This window comes from Parus major, chromosome 1A (assembly GCF_001522545.3).
Source record: "Parus major isolate Abel chromosome 1A, Parus_major1.1, whole genome shotgun sequence".
Classification (NCBI taxonomy): Eukaryota; Metazoa; Chordata; class Aves; order Passeriformes; family Paridae; genus Parus; species Parus major.
Window position 1 is genome coordinate 19,317,424 of NC_031773.1, and position 20,459 is coordinate 19,337,882.

General features: G+C 35.4%; 1 protein-coding gene across 4 annotated transcripts in view; it reads left to right on the plus strand.

Annotated features, from left to right (window-relative positions):
* GRM8 (glutamate metabotropic receptor 8) overlaps positions 1-20,459 on the plus strand; it is a 307,818-nt gene that overhangs the window by 60,719 nt on the left and 226,640 nt on the right. For all 4 annotated transcript variants that reach the window (XM_015627896.2, XM_015627894.2, XM_033514645.1 and 1 more), the window contains exon 3: positions 2,325-2,541. In XM_015627896.2, coding sequence (XP_015483382.1) covers positions 2,325-2,541 — 217 coding nt within the window. The remainder of the gene's footprint in view (positions 1-2,324; positions 2,542-20,459) is intronic.

The following is a 20,459-nucleotide window of genomic DNA, read 5'->3' on the forward strand; positions in this document are numbered from 1 at the left end:
TTGACATGGTGTGTTCTTTCCTGCTAGTGAAAAGCTGGCAGATGTTATAAAACAGTGGTGATTTAAGCTTTCTAGTGTGCACAGTGATTTCAGAGTATTGTGTTTGTGTAGTGTTTGTCTTCTGTTTTCTTCCACTATTATTAGAAATAACTCTAGGGAAGAAGTTGAACTGCAAAGAGCTGAAAAGTAGGAAAGGAACATCTCTTTTCTTCATTTTTCAAGGCTCCAAAAAAAAGTGGCATTCGTAGTACATAAAATATCTCTGTTGATGTGAAACATCTCATTGCTGTGGTTGAACCAACACAAACACACATCTAGGATTTGTAATTTGTCTCATGCCTGAACAAAAATGAACTGGGAGAGTTAATGGATATAAGTCTGTGGTCTAGGCTTCAAGATTATCACTGACAAAGTAACAGACTAAAAGATTTCTTACTGGTATTGTGATGATGTTATTGCTGAAATAACCTTCAGCAAAGGAACAATGGCATAATATTTGTGAATTGGAGCACCAAGGAGCAAAATGAGTTAAGTCACAAAGATTGTCTTTATTATTTTCACATCTGTAAAAAAAAAGACTGTTTTAGAGAGTAATAGAACAAATTTAGAAAGGCAATGATCTGTGCTCTAAATATGCATAAATGTATTATTACAGGCCAAAAATAATTTGTCTGTGAAGAGGTAAAGATGTTTCAAAAACTTTCTGAAAGAAAGGGAATATACAAGGCAAGTTTTGTAAGAAAAAAATATCCTTTAGTTTTACTTGGTGTATTTTTTCTTTGTTAGTAATTGATTTCCATGAAATATAAACTCTAACTTTTTCTGTTATCCTCCCTCTCTTCTTTCTGTTTTCTTTGGTTGTTGTTATAACAACATTTCAGATTTTTATTCTGAGGCATTTCCATGTGTAGAAACTTTGTTAAAGAAGAATACAGCCAAGAAACATGAGTTAATTTTGTTAGTTTCTGACTGAGAAATGATTGTGCCAACCCTTAGGCAATTAACTGTTTATTCAGGCTGCATGAATATATCTGCACTGTCTGTGCAGGTTTGGTTAATGATCAGACTCCTTGAATTCCTTACGTTTGCCCCAGATCCCTGTTCTGGTTTGTACTGATGAGGAAGCACTGAACAGGCCATAACAGTTGCACTGAAACCTTCTACTCTAACATCTAATATCACAGAGAGCATTTACCAGAGCACCTGTTGCCTGGCACTGCTCAATTATGCTCTTGACAGAACCAACTTAGGAGCTCCATTCAGATTGCTTTCCTGAAGACTATTACATGTTTTGTGACATGAATTAAACACTTCTTAGTAATATAGATCACAACGCAATGCAAATTTGGAGTATCTTTTATTTCAAGCTAAGGACTGTTTAATCAGTTTTATCATTTTAAATAAGAAAACAATTCTCCTTTAAAGTTAGAATAAATGTTAATTTAATTTTCTTGCACCAAAAATATTCTTCAAAGTAAGTGAGTGTTGCTTACAATGTCTCTTCTGGGCATTGATGAACCATCTCTAAAGACAAGAGTTAACAGAAAACCATTCTTGTTTTTTTTCCTAGGAGAATAAAATCATAATAAGACTGGAATTTACATAATAAAACTGGAATAAATCCAGTTTTTTAGGTTCATTTCCACTAAGAATCTTGAGGTGTCTTCTACAAAATTTACCATCCTTGTAACTTTTCTCATTCTGTGTATGGATGTCATGTACAGGAAATTTTTTTAGGTGTGGGGTTTTTTTTTCATCAGATAACTTTTGCTATTTAATACATAGGCTTCATGTTCTTAAATTATACAAAATGAACTATTTAAACTGGAAAATGAAAAACCTGTGGCAGAGAAAGCTTGAAAAATAGTTATAAAATGGGAACACACATTTTCCTGAACATAAATAAAGAAATGGAAATAATCTACATTTTACTTGTCAAATTTAAAGAATCACAGTCTTCATAACTGACCTTTTCATTTTCTGTATAAATAGTAAGACATTTTTCTTTTGTCCCATTTATTTTTACTCCATTTGTTTCTATTAGGGCCAGAATAAAAAAAGAAGTTGTTATGTTTACATGTCAAGAATCGTGACATCTGGACCAAAGCAGAATGCATTATTTCTTGGTGAGAGCATTACACAATAAGGCTTGACTGACATTATACAAAATCCGAGACGCTTTCTGATCAGCTGATTTAATTAAACCGAGATATTTGGTTCCGCACAATGCCTGTGTATAATCTATTACAAGCCTTTCAAACGTACAAGTGTGTACTGTAAAATGTTATTAGATTGGCTTGCATGACTTGTCATTCTGTTTGCAGATACCTCAAATCAGCTATGCATCTACAGCTCCAGAACTGAGCGATAACACCAGGTACGACTTCTTCTCTCGAGTGGTCCCGCCAGACTCCTACCAAGCGCAGGCCATGGTTGACATCGTGACGGCCCTTGGCTGGAACTACGTCTCAACGCTGGCTTCCGAAGGCAACTACGGAGAGAGTGGTGTGGAGGCGTTCACCCAGATCTCCAGAGAAATCGGTGAGTGTGAGTTCATCAGGTTCGGTATTTATAGCTGCAGAGTCGCAGAGCATCGCTGATTAGGTGGTCAGAACACTCAGGGCTGTGTTACCTGGACTCAAGTGGGTGATTTTGCTTCTTGCATGTCTGCCAAGGTGGCAATTCTGGCAGCAATTTAAAAAGAGAGGCAAAAAATATTTATCTCTTGACCCTTTTGGAAAGGGGCAGCTCCTTGATGACTTAGGGGCAAAAAGGAACCACATGCTGGACTACAGCCAGATTTGAGGAAATGCAATTTTTGATTCATCTTAAGAATTATGGTCCAGTGAGAGCTTTTTCCGTGTTCCAGCATGGATAAACCTAGCGGTTTTAATTTTGATGAATTTTAAAAACAGCAAAAGCCCTCCACTCTGAAGTAAAAGACATAAGCTTGCCATTTTTCCTTCATAATAAAATATGCTGTACAAATACAGGCACTATGAGAAGTATATTTAAGTCCCTGTGATGCTTTTAATTTTTTTTTTCTTCACATCTCCATAGTTTTTTTCTGGCCTGAAAAAAAATGGCTGTTTCTCAGGAACAGTAGGTTTTGTACACCAAGGAATAAGATGATGAGTAGCAGGTGGTTTGAAAGAGGGTGGAATTGGTCTTTCACCAAGTACAGCATTAAATGTTGTCATTTAATGCTGTACTTGGTGAAAGACCAATTCCACCCTCTTTCATAGCCTTCCCCTCCCTCCACAAACAATTTTCCTGTCCTTTCTGGGACAGGAAGTCTGGGTTAATCTACTAGATTAGACTTTCAGGGCATGTACATATAAACTCCAGTTCTTTAGAATCAACCTGGATGAGAAAATATGATACTATCTTCCACTTCCACTTACTGCATGTGAATATGGAGAGCATCTCTTTCATATAGGAAGGCATATGTGTGTTTCAGGTACTTATGCTTGAACCATAAAGGTAAGTGATTACTTGCAAGAACTTGGTTGTAGAGGAAAATTACAGCCATTCTTGAAATCAGGGAACCAGTGTATGTAATATGCTCGCTTGTTTAACTGATAAACTTTTTTTCTAGCTTCTGATCATGGCTGTCAGCTCCTAGCTGTCTTCATGGGAGAGCCAAAGCTGTCTACTGTACGTTGCTTTGTTCTGGGGTTAGCAAAGGCATGGATAATTCTTTCACAGTTCATATTTAAAATAAATGGTTCGTCTATGGCAAGTAGATTGGCTTCTCCAGACACTCACTGAATTCATTGGCTGAAAAATCATCTTTTCATGAAACCATCTGCAACACAGCTAGTTCTGAGTTCTGAAAGCCAGCAAATAAAATATGGGACTTTCTACTGCTTTCCATTTCCAGGACTGTGAGAGAACTTCAGATGGGTGCAAGCAAAAACCGTAATTACATTATAACCACAATTACTTGAGTTTGTGTTAGCTGGATCTTCATTGATCCTGTAATAAAGAAGACCATTGTAGTTTGATAAATAATTAACATGAATAAGATAAATAAATATTATTAACAGGATTGTGTATCCAAAGCAGTTAAAATTATGAGTAGGTGTCCTAAACATTACAAGATCAGTGTAACACCAAAAAGCATGATAAGTTGTGATTAGTGGTTTGATTTTTTTTCCCCTTGAGATTTATGTTTTCTATTAGAAAACTTGATTTTTGGTAACCTTTGTGCTCCCAGCAATTTACCAACTATTGTAGTTATCAGGGACTCTAATGGTTCTGAAGGAAGAAAGCAGAGGGAGGCAGGACAGACAAGTAATTTTTATTTCCTAGAAAAATACTCAGGTAAACAATCAGGGAAATCATATGTAACCACAGGGAAATGATTGATAACCTGTGCAGAATTGTTAAGAACAAATAGTATCAAATCCATCTAATAATTTTCTTTGACAGGATAACAGCTTATAGCTGGAGAAAAAGCACTTGATGTGTCACATCTCTCAAATTTTGTAGTGTTATCTCAATTGTCACATACAGTATTCTCCTGAGCAAATCTGGCAATTGTGATCTAGGTGTAAATAGGCTGGATGCAGACCCATTTAGAAAACTTTTCTCAGAGAGCAATTAGTAATGATTTCTGTTTAACTGAAAGAATGTGTTGTGTGTTATTGGGCAATTGTTTAAGCTGGATCAGGTACTAGCCAATATTTTCATGTTTAGCCCAGATAGACTTGGAATGAAGATTACTGTAATATCTGGAGGTTACTTTAAGGTCTCAAGGACTAAAACTAGGACTATGAGAGCATCTAGAAGAAATCCTTAGAGTCCAAATCTGAAAACACTGTCTGGAAAAGGACAAATTTAAGACACCAACAAGGCATTTGGCTTCTGCAAGAAGGACCTATACAATGAGGAATTCAGACAGACTGGTCAGAAAATACTATTTTAAAAAATGATGCAGGGATGATAGTAAATTATAACATACATTTCTCATACATTGTTTAATGGAACATGCAGGTGGACATACCATCTGTAAAATAATTGGAGTGATCCTCCAATTTGTCTGTCAGTTGTGGAACATCATTTTGATTCAGTACAGGTTTTGTCCCTCACTTCAGAAGAGGTGAAACTCCTCAAGCAGGCAAGAACAAATACAAAATCTCAAAAATGTGGTCTGTGAGGAACTGCTGATCAGGGTGGCTTAGTTCACCTGAAGAAGAGTTGACTAAGAAGAGGTGATAGAAAATAATGTTTTCAAATAGTCTTTTGCAGAAATGTAGAGGACCACTTGTTCATCTAAATACAGTGTATGTACAGAGAAAGAATGGAATTTATCTCTAGCATGATTCTGTCTAGGTTTGAAGAAAGCCCCTTTTAATATTTAAGACATTAAATATTTTACCAGCTTGCTTGGGGACATTTTGGAGCCTCCATTGATAAGGATCTGCAAAAATGTATTAGACTAACACCTGCCCAGTGGTTATGTAAGTGTACTTAGCTCTTGCTTGGGGCTGGGAGGTGGAATGGATGATTTCTTAATGTCCCTTCCAGCTTGATCCTATTATCCACTGTCTTCAGACTTTTCATCTGAGCCATAGGGCCGGAAATGCTTTTAAAATGGAAACTGAATAGTATCTAACTATGAGGTCTGAGTCTACATAGGTTTACAAAAATCTTAGTTTAAGTCTGCACACAACAGCGAAACTGGACAGGTCTGTGTTAATAAACTGTGAGTTAAGAGAACTTAACTGGGACACTGTGCCTCTTGTGCAGCTGGCATTCAAATGTATAGGACAGCTCAACTCCTTGCTGAGCGCTTCATGTCCTGCTTAAGATAAGTAGCCAACTACTGGAAGCAAAATGAATGTGAAGATCAGCATAATGAAAAGCAAAACAATTGAGAAAAGGATGTAAAAAGTATTGATATGTTAATTTCTGAAAAAAATGTAGTGTATGAGAGGACATGTGAGGTAGCAGATTTGAAAATATACATAGGAAAGCTCATTTCTCTGGTTCATTATTTTTATTGTGTTTTAAAGGGGAGTGGAAAAAGGGCTAGGGTTTTACCTAATTTTAATAGACAGATTAATTTAAAGTACTTATTTAATATAATTTTTGACCCTTTGTCTTTAATTTCCAGTTTGATTGGCCCTCTATTCAACTTCTATTTCTTGATCAGTAATAAAAGCAAAAGGAAGAAACAGGCTCTAAATGAAATGTAGAAAACTGAAAAGGTCAAAGTGGTGCCACCCTGACATGTCACCAAATATATTACATATCAAAATCTGCTCTCATTTTAATGACAAAGATCCTGTCTGGGACAAAGAAGAACTGAAAATTAAATATTTTACATGACAACGATTGGAAGGAGATTATTCCAACTCATTCTTCCACACATTGTTTGAAGACAATGATTAAATTTATAGAATTTTCTACTCCCATTAAAAAGTTAATGATACAACTGTAATCAGTTTGACATCATGATCAAATCATTTTGGTACATTGACCAAAGGAATGAATTCATACTAATTGCTTAAGAGTTTAAGCATTAAACTGAAACTTGACTCACTGATACAAATTAAAATGGGGAAAAAAGGAAGCACATTTTACCAAGTCTTCATTAAACTGTCGTGCTAAATATTAGTCTTCTATTTACTTTCTGTTCATTATCTTTGACCAAATAAATGTTGGAAAGTTTCTGATCCAACTTTATTTTAATGGTTCATTTTGCCTGTTATTACCAATGAATCCAAATGAATTTACCATTAGAGAGAAAATCATGGGATGGTTTTCCTTTTTTTCTTTTTCCCAAAATACAAAACCTCTGTATTCAGACAAATTTCTTTATCTATTTGAGTTCAGAATACTAGAATACTTGCCCAGTGCGATGTTTGTACTGGAAAATGTAACAAATCTACAAATAATATATGAAATGCTACATGACAAATCTTATTTGCCACTATTGGTCAACTGCTGATAAGTACTGGCAGTGAAGCACTTATGAAACTCTCAGAAGAAGAGGTAGAAATGATAAAGACAGGTAGTGAAGCAGATCACTAAGAACAGGTGAGAAACTTCACCACCTCTTGCCCCTTTTTGCTTGTAAGTTGATTTTGCATGGCTTGACAGAAGTATAAAGAATCTTGCTTTAGAACCCCAACAAAAGAAGAGAGTAAAGAGCATTTAATCAAAGAGCATTTTTTTATCTTTGACTTGTCAAATTAACAGCTTTGTAGCAGCTTTATTCCAGAAGAGAATGATGCACTTAATATCAGTGTGCGACCTTGAATACATGTTTTTAGGAGCAAGGTTCTGTAGTTTCACCTGTTCCTTTTATATTGGTACATTGCAGTTAACAGCATTTTTCTGAGGCAGGATTACAATTCCCTTATGATCTTTCATAATATTGTATCCTTACAGTGACAGTGAAAACTATATATTAATGGTAATGAATAAATGTGATGAGTGAATGCTACAGCGACTTTGATTGTTTCTGACTTCAACACAGGTAGCTATATTTTGTTTACATAGGCAATGGTCTGTGACATTTCTTTGACATGGTTTTTAAATCATGTTTGTCTCTTGTCAGTTCTTTCAGGGTGTTTACAGTTGTGCATTGTACCTCTGCTTTTATCCAAGTTATTGGATTTCTTCTTCATGGAAGAATCACGGAATAGTTAGGGTTAGAAGTAATTCTGAGGATCATCTAGTCCAACCCCCTTCCAAGGCAGGGTTGCCTAGAGCAGGTTACAGAGGAATATGTCCAGGTAGGTTTTGAATGTCTCCAGAGAGGCAGAATTACCTTTCACAATATTTGGACTTCAAATTTTCGTTGGAGAAAGTGGAAGTCTATTGGGAAGTGTCAAGGAAGCTCTGAGCAGGAAAATAAAATTTAAGGACTCTTAACATTTCCTATCCACTCAGATTTTGGTTGATAATTTAGAAATAAGATGGGTTACTGTTAAGATTAGTTCACATTTCCTGAAGCAATCTCTGCCTATGTTTCATATAATGCTAAAGCTTTTTGCATTTTGTTAAGTAAGATGAATGGACTTCTCCCACACCCCCAAGATAGTGTTTAATAGAAGATTAAAAAATCTTGCAACATGAAGATGAAAGAAATACAATACATGAAATATAACCTATTCCCCAGAGATATTTCTGCTTTAAAGTCTGTTTTCAGGCATAAAAAATTAATTTTCACAACTAATAATATTCTAACATACCCTCACTAAGGGTAAACAGTTTAATTCAATTTTAAGTTTTATTTTCATATTTATGCAGATAAAACTCTATTGATAGCACTGTATTTCAAGCTGCAAGCTGTAATTAATAATAACACTATATAATTGGCTACAGGAACTTCAAAGTAATGTTGAAAAATTACAAAATCAGATGGTAGGTATTAATATTGCAAAAGCTTGAAAATTGCTCAGGCAGTTTTTAATATTTGTACCAATTAGTACCTGATAAAGAACAGTATAATTTCTAGGGATTTAAAATGAAGGACTATTTTAATTTCTCTCAGTGGTGCTAATCAATGTTATATTCTTTAGCTATAATTATTTTTTTCTCTATAGTTTTAGAGAGATATCTCGGAGCAGTAAGCATACTTTCTGTGTATGCTCTCTGACCCTCCAGTAATTGGTGGAATAGAAACTTTAATACTCTTGAGGTGTTTCTTCTTCAGTCAATTACTTAAGGCACTTTTAAGATGTCCTATAGGATGCACATTAGCAGTAGTACCATAAGTACTACGGAGGTCTCTGTAGCAGGACTTTTTTCTTCCTTTTGCTTCATGTGATCACCAGATGTTTGCATTGGTTGTGAACACAAATTCAAAGAATAATAAAGATGTACAGGAAAGTTTATTTCATCAGTGCTGTGGCTTGTTTGTAGCCATTTCAAATCTCCTACTCATTATATCTAATTAAATTTTTAAAATGTATAAATAAAAAAAAGTTATACTAATTTTCAGCAAATAGTATTATTAGATTAAAAATTAGACTCAACAAAAATATTTTTGTTGAAATATAGTGTGTGATGCCCATAATGAACATACTTTTTCCTGAAGAAAACTGTTTTTTTCAAATGAGGAGCACTTTCTTCCTTGCAGACTGGAAAGCCTTAGTGTCTATAATCTGAAGTCAGTAGTTTTAGGGAAACCATTTAAAATAAGATGTAAGGTGTGCTTTTTTAATACTAGATATGAACAGACATCTTAAAAGTACTAAGGGATAGTGGTATATTTATTTGAGGTTTAAATCATTAGGTAAGATCTTTCTAAAAGAAAAGGCCAAATTTAGAAATCATTGCTTAAACTGTAGTCCATACTATGCTCGAGACATCTATGATTACGAAGGATCTTTTCTGGCCATATAAACAGTTATTGAAATTTCTGAAATAAAAAGGAAGATAAATATATAGGTTTTAATGTGTCATTTGATCACTGAGATGACAGGAATAAAATTTCTCAAGTGCTGCTCTTCTGTGTATTGGCATGTGCTGCCATTGAGTTAGTAGCTCCTCACAGACTTAGTGACTTTTTTTTTTGCTAGGAGTCCAAAAGCAAACAATTCCCACATCATTAAAAAACTCATGTGAAAGCAAAGTTAGGAAATGTCTAAATCAAAATGCAGTTATTCTAGTTGTTTATGACCAAATTTCTCACAGTCCCATTAACAGGAAGGTGATTTTAACTCAATTAATACCAGTAGATTTTTTTTGTGTTAAGGAAAAGTATTTGTAAAGTGGACACCAGAAGGATAATCATCAAGGATGCCCAGTAGGATTTGTGATCTGAATAAAGCTATCCTTGCTTTGTTTTTGTATTATGAATTCTGTGGTGAACGAGAGAGGAGAACTATTGGAAAAAAAATGGACAGCTTATCTTCCATGGTGGTTGTCTTAATTGTTTAAAAATTATTTTAAAAAAAAATTTCTTAATAATAAGTCCCAGAAGCTTTACAGATTTTGCCATAAGTGAGATTTTTCCACTCCTTTATCAAGAACTGAGTTCCTCTGTCCTTTATTTTTTTTTAACATAAACTTCTGTTATTGTCACTTGTGCAGAAAGCTTGTTTTCACACACAGTTCAGCCAAGCACCTTCTGTATTGCAACTGTATGAATGACCAGGGGTCAAACAGGCAGACTATGGCATAACCTAGATCAGAGCCTGTGTGAGTGAACTTTGACAACATTTAATGGTTTTGGTTTCCCAGCATGAACACACTTTTGTAAGGAAAGCCTGTATTTAAGGGCACCATCTGAGTAAAACTGACTGGAAGGCCCACGGTGACATGGACTCGGGCTGTATTTACATGATCCTTTTGTTAACATACCAAAGGGTTCACAGCATTTGAATTATAGTCTTGGTTACGCTCCTATCAGGAAGAACTTTTTCTGATATCAAAGAGTATTCTGAGTTGGAAGGACCAGTGAATCAATTTCTTAAGTGAATGGCCTGTGCAGGGATTGGGCCTTCAAAGCCTTGGTGTTATTAGAATCATGCTCTCACCAGCTGAGCCAATCTCAGGGTCTTCTATAGTCTAGAATCAGTCTTATTCATGTTAAGAAGGTACACCTGATAAAGAAAAATTGTTGAGGCTCTTGGGTTTCTAAGATTTCTTTTGTCTCTATGCTTTTTGTCTTGAAATGGTTTCTATTAGTTTTAAATATTTAGCATTTTTAGAAGGCTTTGCTTTCTACCTGGAGAACTGTAAGTTTTAAAAATCGTGTGAGCAATGCATCATGATTGATATTAGCAATATGCTCTTAGTATCAACTCTTTTGTGATCTGTGGCTGCCATTAAAACAATGAAGCACTGGCACTGTCAGACTGAACCAGACACTGTGAGTCAATACCTTGTCTCCACTGGTGGCCTCAATACATAGGACAGAAAGACACCAAAATCTTACTTATAGTCACTGGCAGAAATACTTATCCAAGGAGTGTTCTGTAACTCCAGGTATTTAATGGTTGATTCTTAGATTTCTTGAAGCATGAAAATTTATATCCATTATAATTTCTTTCTGTTACCGTCTTAACCTGACTTGTTAAATATTCTTTTGTTTGGATGCTACAAATGGTATACAGGAGAATCCAGTTAACCTCCTCCATAGTGTGCCCTCTTACTTGACTCTGGGTTATAAGATATGGAGTAACTGCAGTTAAATGATTTTTGTTGTCACTTCCTGGATTCTTTATTTCATTTATATCTCTGTTAAACTGTGTAGTAGCCACGACTGAACACTCCAAGTAAAGCTTTACTGTTGATTTATGTAGTGTCATTGTAATCTCATTTTTATTCCCAGCCCAAATCTTTATGTAACCTGACAAATTGTAAGCTTTTGCTTTTGGCTCCTGGGTATCAAACAAATTATTTCCAAAAGCAATCTGTTCTGACACTCAAAGTTTATTAACAAATGGCAACAGCTGATTTAGAACCCAATGATGTGTGTGAACAATTCCAGGTATTTCTGCCAGCCTGTTCTCCACTGTATTTGTCAGTAGTCAATATTTTTCTATGTCATACTTGTTTATCTATCTTTGTGAATACTTTGTCTCTTCTCTCTGCTCTTGTTTATTTCAAATAAGCGTATACCGTTTTCAAAATTTCCAATCTTTCTGTTCAATACACTCCCTCTTCTTTTGAAGTGAATTGTGTTATACAAATCAAAACCTAGTAGGCATTTCTAGAGCACATGCTTGTTAGCCTTTTCTAGTGATGAGTTTTCACTGTTTCTTTCTATTCCTTCTGCTCATTGTTTTTGATCCTCAGGAGTCCCTTCCCTCTCCCCACTTCTCAATTTCTAACTGTTTGTCCAAAAATCTTCTAAAAACTTTATTATGAATGTTAATATTCTTTATGTAAAACTGATTTATCAGTTTTGGTAGTAACTACTGCTTCATACTATCTAAGAACTAAGAGCAGAATGCAGAGAAATTTGAATTTACATTATAAATGTATGCCTCTACTGAATGCATTTATTCTTCAAGGTGCTTTAAACTGTATAGGATCATATCTGCTCCTGAGCCTGTGGTACTGGTAGTTTGAGGCTGAAGGCTAGAAACTTTGCTAAGTTGAATTTTTGTTATCGTCCAGCTGCACATAAAGCCACTGACTCAGTCACATGGCCCATGGTCTTTCAAATATTAGATTAGCCCTAAATGAAACTTGGAATTTCTCTTTCTTCAAAACTCTTGACAACTGATAGTTTATGAATTGAGACAGAGGGAAATTGCATTATGATTTTTGTACAAACTGCTGTATTACAGCTGAAGCATATTTTGTTCAGATTTCATTATAATTTTATTTTTGAAAGCTATAAAATGAAACAGAAAATGAATATTTAATCTGATGGTTTTGCAATTATGCCTTCTGATATTAAAAAGAAAAAATGAACAAATGCAACTGAGATTTTGTTTTCAAGATTTTTCAATAATTTTGTCTGAATAGTAATATCTATCAGAAAAAAAAAATCATAAACATTAATTCTACTGAATAATTATTTATTCTTCCTTCCATAGACTAAATGTTCTTAGTAAATGGTGTGTGTACATGATATACAGTCTACTTTCCTGGGCAGTCCTATGGATATCTGGGAAAGCAAAGCAAGAAAACTGCTATTCATCATTCAATGTTTATGTAATAGATGCATGGCTTTATGCCCATTGTTATTTACTGTACTGTGATATATCTACCTCAATAGTAGGTAGGTGATAATAGGAGATGCCCACTATCTTTCTTCCTTCATGTTTTGGTAAATTTCAACATGTTCTGGGCTTTACCAGTGGTATTTTCACTTCTCATTTTATTCCTTTATGACTTTCCCTATTTGTTCTACTGTTTGTGTTGTCACTGGCTGTTATTTTTAATATGCCATGCTAACACGAGATTCTTGAGCTTTGCTCTTCTGAATGATGCAGAAGGGTAGACTGAGTTGAATGTTACAATGCTGACAGGATTCTTGCAAGATTAAATGCAAAGAATGTCTGATTGTAAATGTCAAAGAGATATTTTTGTCTTCATTTTACTTATTTTCTTTCTGTTGTTGAAGGGCAGGGGCCCATATTGTGCCCTGAGTCACAGTAAGGACGTGTTTGCTATTAAACATGCAGCAGGGTAGCTTAGCAGTAACAGCTCTCTCTTGGATGTTCAGACAGGGGTAACCCTTCAGGTACAAGTCATTCTCTCAATTCTGTTACCTAATGAACTTTCCACAGAGTTCCAGAGAATTCTGTTCAAAGAATAGTATTTCAAAGAATTGCTCTTATTTTTTTTTCAGAAAAAACAGGCATATGCGTACACATCGCTAATATTTGGAAAGACTCCTGCATTGTTTTTTTTCTGTTATAAATGCATGATTTTTATGCAAATTGCAAGCTGTGATACCACCACTTTAAACTGGGATGGCAGAAATATGCATACTGTGAAAACTTACAACTTATGAAAAAAGGTAATTTTTATTTCTCTTGCCAGAAAACAAAGTGTTTCTTAGGTCCTCTCAAGGACAGAGTTTTGTATGATGAAAACAGAGTTGTTTATTCATCTACTTTCTTAAATACATAATGATTAAAGACTTTTCATCACTTTCTAGAAGATGCTGAAAGAGAACTAATTGTTTAAAATGCTGACGTTCTAACAAAAATGGCAGTCTGTCTTTAATATTCTTCATAAAAGCAGGATATTTTGACTAGACAATTAATCAAGAGAATGAGTTACAAAACAATACCCTTGAGTAGCACAGGTGTCATGTAGATAAATCCCTGCGTTGCTGTGTCTGTACGCATCCCAAAATTTTCCTGCTACATCCATCCGGAGCATACTCTACAGGAGCATACAGGAATGCAGATTGCCCTTCACGTGCCTTCCTAAGTCACCTTCTCCTTGGGATGCTTGCTGAAGTGCTGTGATCAGGTTTTCACAGAGAGAAGAACAAAATTTCAACCCCCTTGCAAAAACAGGAGCAAGGGGGTCGTAGATTTCAAAACTGAGGACTGAATCCATTGAAATGCATGCATCTGTGTAATTTGTAGGTGTTAGGGGAGCAATGGAGGGCTAAGAAAAACAAAAATATCTCAACACCTTTATGATTCCTACAAACACTTATGCTGGGAATGTTTAAATATCATTAAGTGATCCATGAGAATTATATGATGTAATTAATCCCAAGGATGTTAATGCTCTCTAAGGTAAGATCAACCACACCTGTTTGCAGGAGTACCAAATCGTGATCTAATTTTTTTTATAAATGGGAACAAAAAGTCTGAACTAAACTTGTGGCTACATTCTTTATTTTTTGTAGTGATTCCTATTTTCCTGTTAACCTATTTCCCTTTATTTTGAGGTTGGGTGGATGGGTGGGTGTCTATGTACCTTCTGTATGGATCCCTTTGATACAGCACGCAAATCCTGGAACATCTTAGGCCCCAAAACAATGAGAGGGAAGGGTATTTTGTAGCCCCAGGAAATAAGCAACCTTCATTTTACAGAAGTTTAAGCTGAAGTTTGGTATGAGTACCATGAAACCCTGCTTTCATGGTAGAATGGGAGGCTACAGAACTTGTCAGAGCTTGCCCATGTCTTTGGTGACTTTGCAGAGTTCCCATGGATAAGGGGAATAAAGCACAAACTGAGCCCCCTTTTTCTGCTGTGTGCAGACAGGAGCCAGATGAAGGCAGTATGTCTGCATGCCACGTGCATTGTCATACATTCTGCTGGCATATTGGATTTGCTGTGAGGCACATTACAACATTTGCTAGGGCCAGTAAATTGAGTTATATGACTAATTATTTTACCTAATATGGTAATGCACTTAACAAAGTGCAGATAATCATGCTGCTCAATTTATAAGAATTATCAAAACTCATAATTAATTCCATTATATTGTGGTATTTTATGGATTAAATAATTTCAAAGCTTTTTTAAAATTTTTTTTACAGGATCATTAGCTTTGTAAGCTATAATGCCCCTTTCACAGAAGTGAAATGTTAAAGCCCATCTGAAGACATTCTTTCTGTTGTTAAAAGGCATGCAAAATATGTGTTTTTTTAAAATTGTTTTCCTCCAGTTAAGTGCAAAGAAGTTGGTTTAATAATTAAAAAATAACCTACAGAGTGTTATTCATTGCATAAATTTTTACAGACTTAGTTGTGAACTTTTTATTGTAGTTAAATGTGCATTTCGCTGTTAAATCCCTTAGTTGTTTTGATATTTTAATTAATCAGATGTACATGAGTTGGCAGTAATGACTGGAAGAGGCTTTTAAAGCCACGGAGCCTTGAGGGTGCTTTTCCTCCTGTGTGGACCTTGATAGCATCAAAGGTTGGTTGGGTTGAGAAGAGGATTGGTTGGCTGGGGAGAGAAGGATTTCATGTGATGGCAGATGTTCAGTTGATATGTAGAATGACTTTTCAAAGAGATAGTAATGGTAATGTCCAGTTTTTCACAATAATATCCATGAAATTGTAAGTTTCATTAACTAGGGTCAATTTAACTGGGGTTGTCTTATCTTTCTTTGTCTTTCTGTAATAAAAAATTTTGAAGGAGACAGCTTTTAGGAAGAGGACATTTGGATGCGTTCAGGAAATGTGTTAGTGATTGAGGAGCATCAGTTCCCATATGTACACTTGCCACAGGCACTGGAAGCTTGTGACAAGCCCCTCTGGGCTACCTACACATCAGGTGTCTCTCAGGAGGAATGGTGAAAGGCATTCAAGGACTACTGTGCTTGCTAGAGAATCACTTTCCTTCTAAATAACTCTTTTTGCTCATTTTTATTTCTGTTGTTATACAGGCATGGAATACCTTGTGTAAGAAAAAGATTATGTACAGGCTTAAATGGTAGAATACATAGTGTTCAAATGCTTTTTTCCCAATTACATAGTTTACACAGAAGAAAACAGGGCAAATGAAAAGTGAAAGAAGGGAAAGAAAGAACATAAAGAAAAATAATGCTTAGTGTATATCTTCTGTTATCTCTTATCAGCTTTGAGTTTATATTATGTTCAGTCTAATAAAGTGCTTAACAAAATGCAGTTATGTTTTATTAGGAAGTGATACTCTAGGCAGTGTAATATATTGCTGAACAGGGAAGTAAGCCCCTGAATTCTGTCCAGTTTGGTTTAATTTTTGCACAGGAAGAGAAGGAAAAGAAAGCAAGATTCAAGAGTGGACCTGAGCAGTTTATAAAAGGGACTGTTCAATGCATTTGCTTGAGACAGAGTGGAATCATACTCAGAAGCCCAGATAATCCTTTTGCACATTCTCTTGGTCTTAGGATTTGCTCAGGCTCAGGGACAGAACAGCTGTGCAGGCTCAAAGGTTGCAAGTTGAGTTTGGATTCTCTCTGCCCCCTCAAATCATCCTTTCTTGCTCAAGCAATTTATCTCTTTTTTAGGATGGTACTTTGAGTGATGACTGTAATTCTATTCCATTTTAAATGGATTTATTCAAAGGAAACACAAGTCTTGAGTAAATTTTTCTTTTGTTGGTGCACAAAATCTGTATGCTATACCTCACTGTCTTAAATAACAGAAATTAAATACATCCACAAATATTTTTTTTTCACTCCAATTTTGAGGTATGATTTTTCCAATCCAATTAAAAATGTGTACCTTTTAGCTTGGAGAGTGTGTTTTATACTAAATCACGGTTTCAATTAGAAAAGGTTGCTGTTGAATCAGTTGTAGCTTTATGGATTATCAGGCATATCAGATGTGACTGCTTTTTTTGAATGCTGGTTAATTAATTAAAAAAAAACCCCATGAAGCAATAAAAAGGTTAATGCAATACCAAACATTCACCTGAGCAACTGAGCTCGAATCTTAGTTATTTGTGCAAAAACTCCTGTGCTATCTCCAAAGGACAGAAATCCCAGTGTCATGAGACCTTCATGATTCATCATTTAGCAGACTGTGCCATGTGCAGTTGACAGCATGGTGAGAGAGTTTTCATAGTGCTCTTGCTTTTGGTTACCCAACATTAATTCTTTGCTTCTACAATCAGTGAATTTCCCACCATCCTAATTAATTAATTTCCATACATGTGAATAAATAGCTTTGAGACAATTAAACAATTGAAATAAGACTGACACCACTAAAATATAGCATGATGAGACACTGAGATTAGCTTCAGCCCTTCTCCAATTCGGTCCATCAACATTTTATTCTTACTTAAATCATTGTTCGCTGCTGACCGGATAAAAAATAAAGCAATCATTCTATCAGAGAAACAGTGTGAGGGGATGGAGAGCAAGAACCTGTAATTTTTGTATTAACATAATCCCAATACCACTGAATCTGTAAGAATAAGATAATGGATAAAATAGCATATTTAAAAATGGCACATATTCATCTTACCTTTTGCATTTATTATAAGTTCATTATAAAACTTAATATTAGGTTTAATCTCTTGATTATTGATCGATGTTATGCATCAAAAGGAACAAAATTATTGAAATAAAACAACTTTTGGAAGGCAGAAACAAACCTGGTATTTGTCCATTTCAGAGTTATGGAAAGAAAGGAAGCAAAGGTATCTTGTGGACTTGCACTATTTTAATACTTTAAACTAGTTACCAGAAAATAGTTACTTTTGATTTAATTTTAGATGCAACATCCTGCGCTGTGTTTTCCAATAACTGAGTGGCTCCTGCTTTTTCAGGTTTTGTTATTGATTGTGTTGAGTTGCAGAATTTAGGGTATGTATAAATACACATATTTGTGGTGGCAGCGGGGAGTAGAATGAGTGGTCCTTGTATAAAAGTAGAGACAGAGATCAAAGTTCCAAATCTGATGGCAGAATACTAGGTGAAATGAAAGCATTGAAGATGCTATATGCTACCACAGGATCTTTGTGGAGGGAGAGGTTTTAACTTCTCATAACTTGCTCATGACAGCCTTTCAGATTAAGAAAGGGGGGTTAAAGAGAAAACAAGAAATGCAGTTGTTTGATGATAAAGAATTAAGGATGCATAATAGGTAATTAATTCTGTAGTATGACATGAGGTCAGAGCCCCGGATGGCCTTCCAGCTGTTGTTTTTTTCCAACTTAACTCTTAGATATCCAAAATATTGTATTGAAATTTCCTGCTTGAGGCTTCTGGTTGCAAGCATGCCATGTCCTCAACACTTCAAAAATCCTCAGTGAAGTCAAACAGTGGCTGTGATCAGGAGTTTGATTTACACCATTTGATGCTGTGATCCTCTGTGAGGTTACTCTAGCACCAATGGATGCTGTTTTTTGGAGATGTGTGAATGACCTTCCCAGGCTGACTGCAGCCAGAGCCTACGTGTCCAGGAGGGTGCCTTCACCTGTAGGGCTGCACACATGCACACTTACAGAAGGCTCAAAACCTAAAAATTATTTGGGGGAATTCAAGTGGTGCCTTTTAATATGAAATCTCTAAGATTGAGAGTAGCAGATGTGCAGGCTTAATCCCACAATCTCAGATATGCAAATAGAAAAACAATATTGGTAAATTCAGAACCTTATTTGGCAGAAAATAAAATACAAGAATATGTACCTACAATTTATTTTATTTTTCCAACCTTATTTATTTTTTCATAGCATGCCTTAAAAATCGCTGCTGTTTAAAAAGGATTTCCTCTATGAATAATGTATCACATCTGTATTCAGTCCTTTGATAATTTAGCAGCTCTTAGTTTCATCAAACAGGACTTTTCCGGGATTACCTTGTGGCAAAGGACTTAACCAATATGTGGAAGATCATCCAGTTACAGTTTAAAGAAACTTACAACAAAGATAAGTAACTAAAGATAGAAGTCTCTGAGAGCATTGGGAAAAGAGACTGAAGAAGTGTGACAGAGATTGTGAGAGAGCTAGAGCTTCTCTTATGTCTGTGATTAAAACAAGGAGAATTGTACCTCTTGTTTATTTTTGTAGTTAAAGTAATTGAGGTACCTGGTGTTGGGACACCTGCTTGCCTTTCTTTCTTTTTTCTTTTACCTATTTTTTCCCATTTCTCTCTCAGTTTTGTTATGAACAGACCTCATATGAAAAACTGACATTTGATTCAAATGAAGTGGTTTTAGATTTATATATGTTTAAAAAAAAGAGGATCAGTGATCTGCTACAGAAGGAGGGAGGTGTAGTAGGATAATGAAATCTTCCTCTGCATTTTTCTAATGACTTTTTTGAGTCAATTTAAGTGTACTGAGAAGTCCCCATTTGGGTCCAGAAACTTAAAATTTCAGTCAGACAGTGCCTAACTTGATCATCCCATTAACAGGATAGTATTTCATCCCATGTGTATTCTGTGACAATAGAAGAACTATTATAGGAAGGAAATGAGGGAGTTTTGAGCAATACTTTATTTAATATTATGAAATGTAGACACCATTTCATTTAAGGGATGTGGTAGCAAGTACCTGAATTTTCCTTGTAAAAGCAGTAAGTGAAATTTAATTATGATTAAAGTAATTATCTAGAATTCACAAAACATAAGAGCTTTAATGCACCTGAATGGATCCTAATAAAAGGACAGAAATCTCAGGTCTCTGTCTGTGGCAAAGGCATTTTGCAGAAAAAAAACTCTAAGGTCTTGTATATGTGGGTATATGTAGAAACTGATTCACCAGAATTTCCTAGACCATGAAGTGTAGTTGGGCCATTTTATTTAATAGCCATTTGATCAATCCATGCTTCCCGAATTTATTAGTTTTTTGTAGGAGCCTGAGGATATAAAAGGCTTTGGGATTTCCTAGGCTTCAAACATCCCTGGTTCTAAAATTAAAGTACAAAGAGTTCCAAGGAGCAGGGGCATAATGTAGTCTTGTTAACCATGGCTTAATATGTTATGGTTGAATTGGATGAGAACTCTAATCAAAGTTTTATCTGTTGTTGGAGAATTTGAAGTGACTGTGTCCTGTGTGGATGCTATAGTGTCTACCAAAAACTGAGATTAGCCTTTCCCCAAGGGAGACCACCTAACTGAATCTCATCTCTAATCAGCCTTGTGCTTTCACAGAAGATGAATGTACTTAATAAGCTTTTGGACCTCTGCCTCTCTGTCAAATTTGGCAAAACTGTGAAAAAAGCTGGTAGACATCTTGCAATATGCCAGAAAAGGGTACATTGAGCCACACAGAATACCATAGCCTTACTCTATAGGTTTTATTTATTCAGGAAACAAACAAAAAAGAAAATACCTGGAATGTACTAATCATGCCAATACCGTGGTCAGAGCTCAGTCTGGGGTTTTAAATGAATGGCCCCTTATTTACCTCTGAAATTTGGGTTCTTACAGTAAATACTGGGGTTTTTTTCCTCTTAGTAACTATTTGAAATAAAAAGAGGAAAAAAGTGTCTTTCCAAAATTATCCCCCTCCTTGCTCTCCCCCTCTTGCCCAAGGGAAAAATAAAGGCATCAAGTCAAGGCTTTTATTTTTGATGATTTATACATTGTTTATATGACACCATCAGTGCCTACAACTTTCACGCATGACAATATT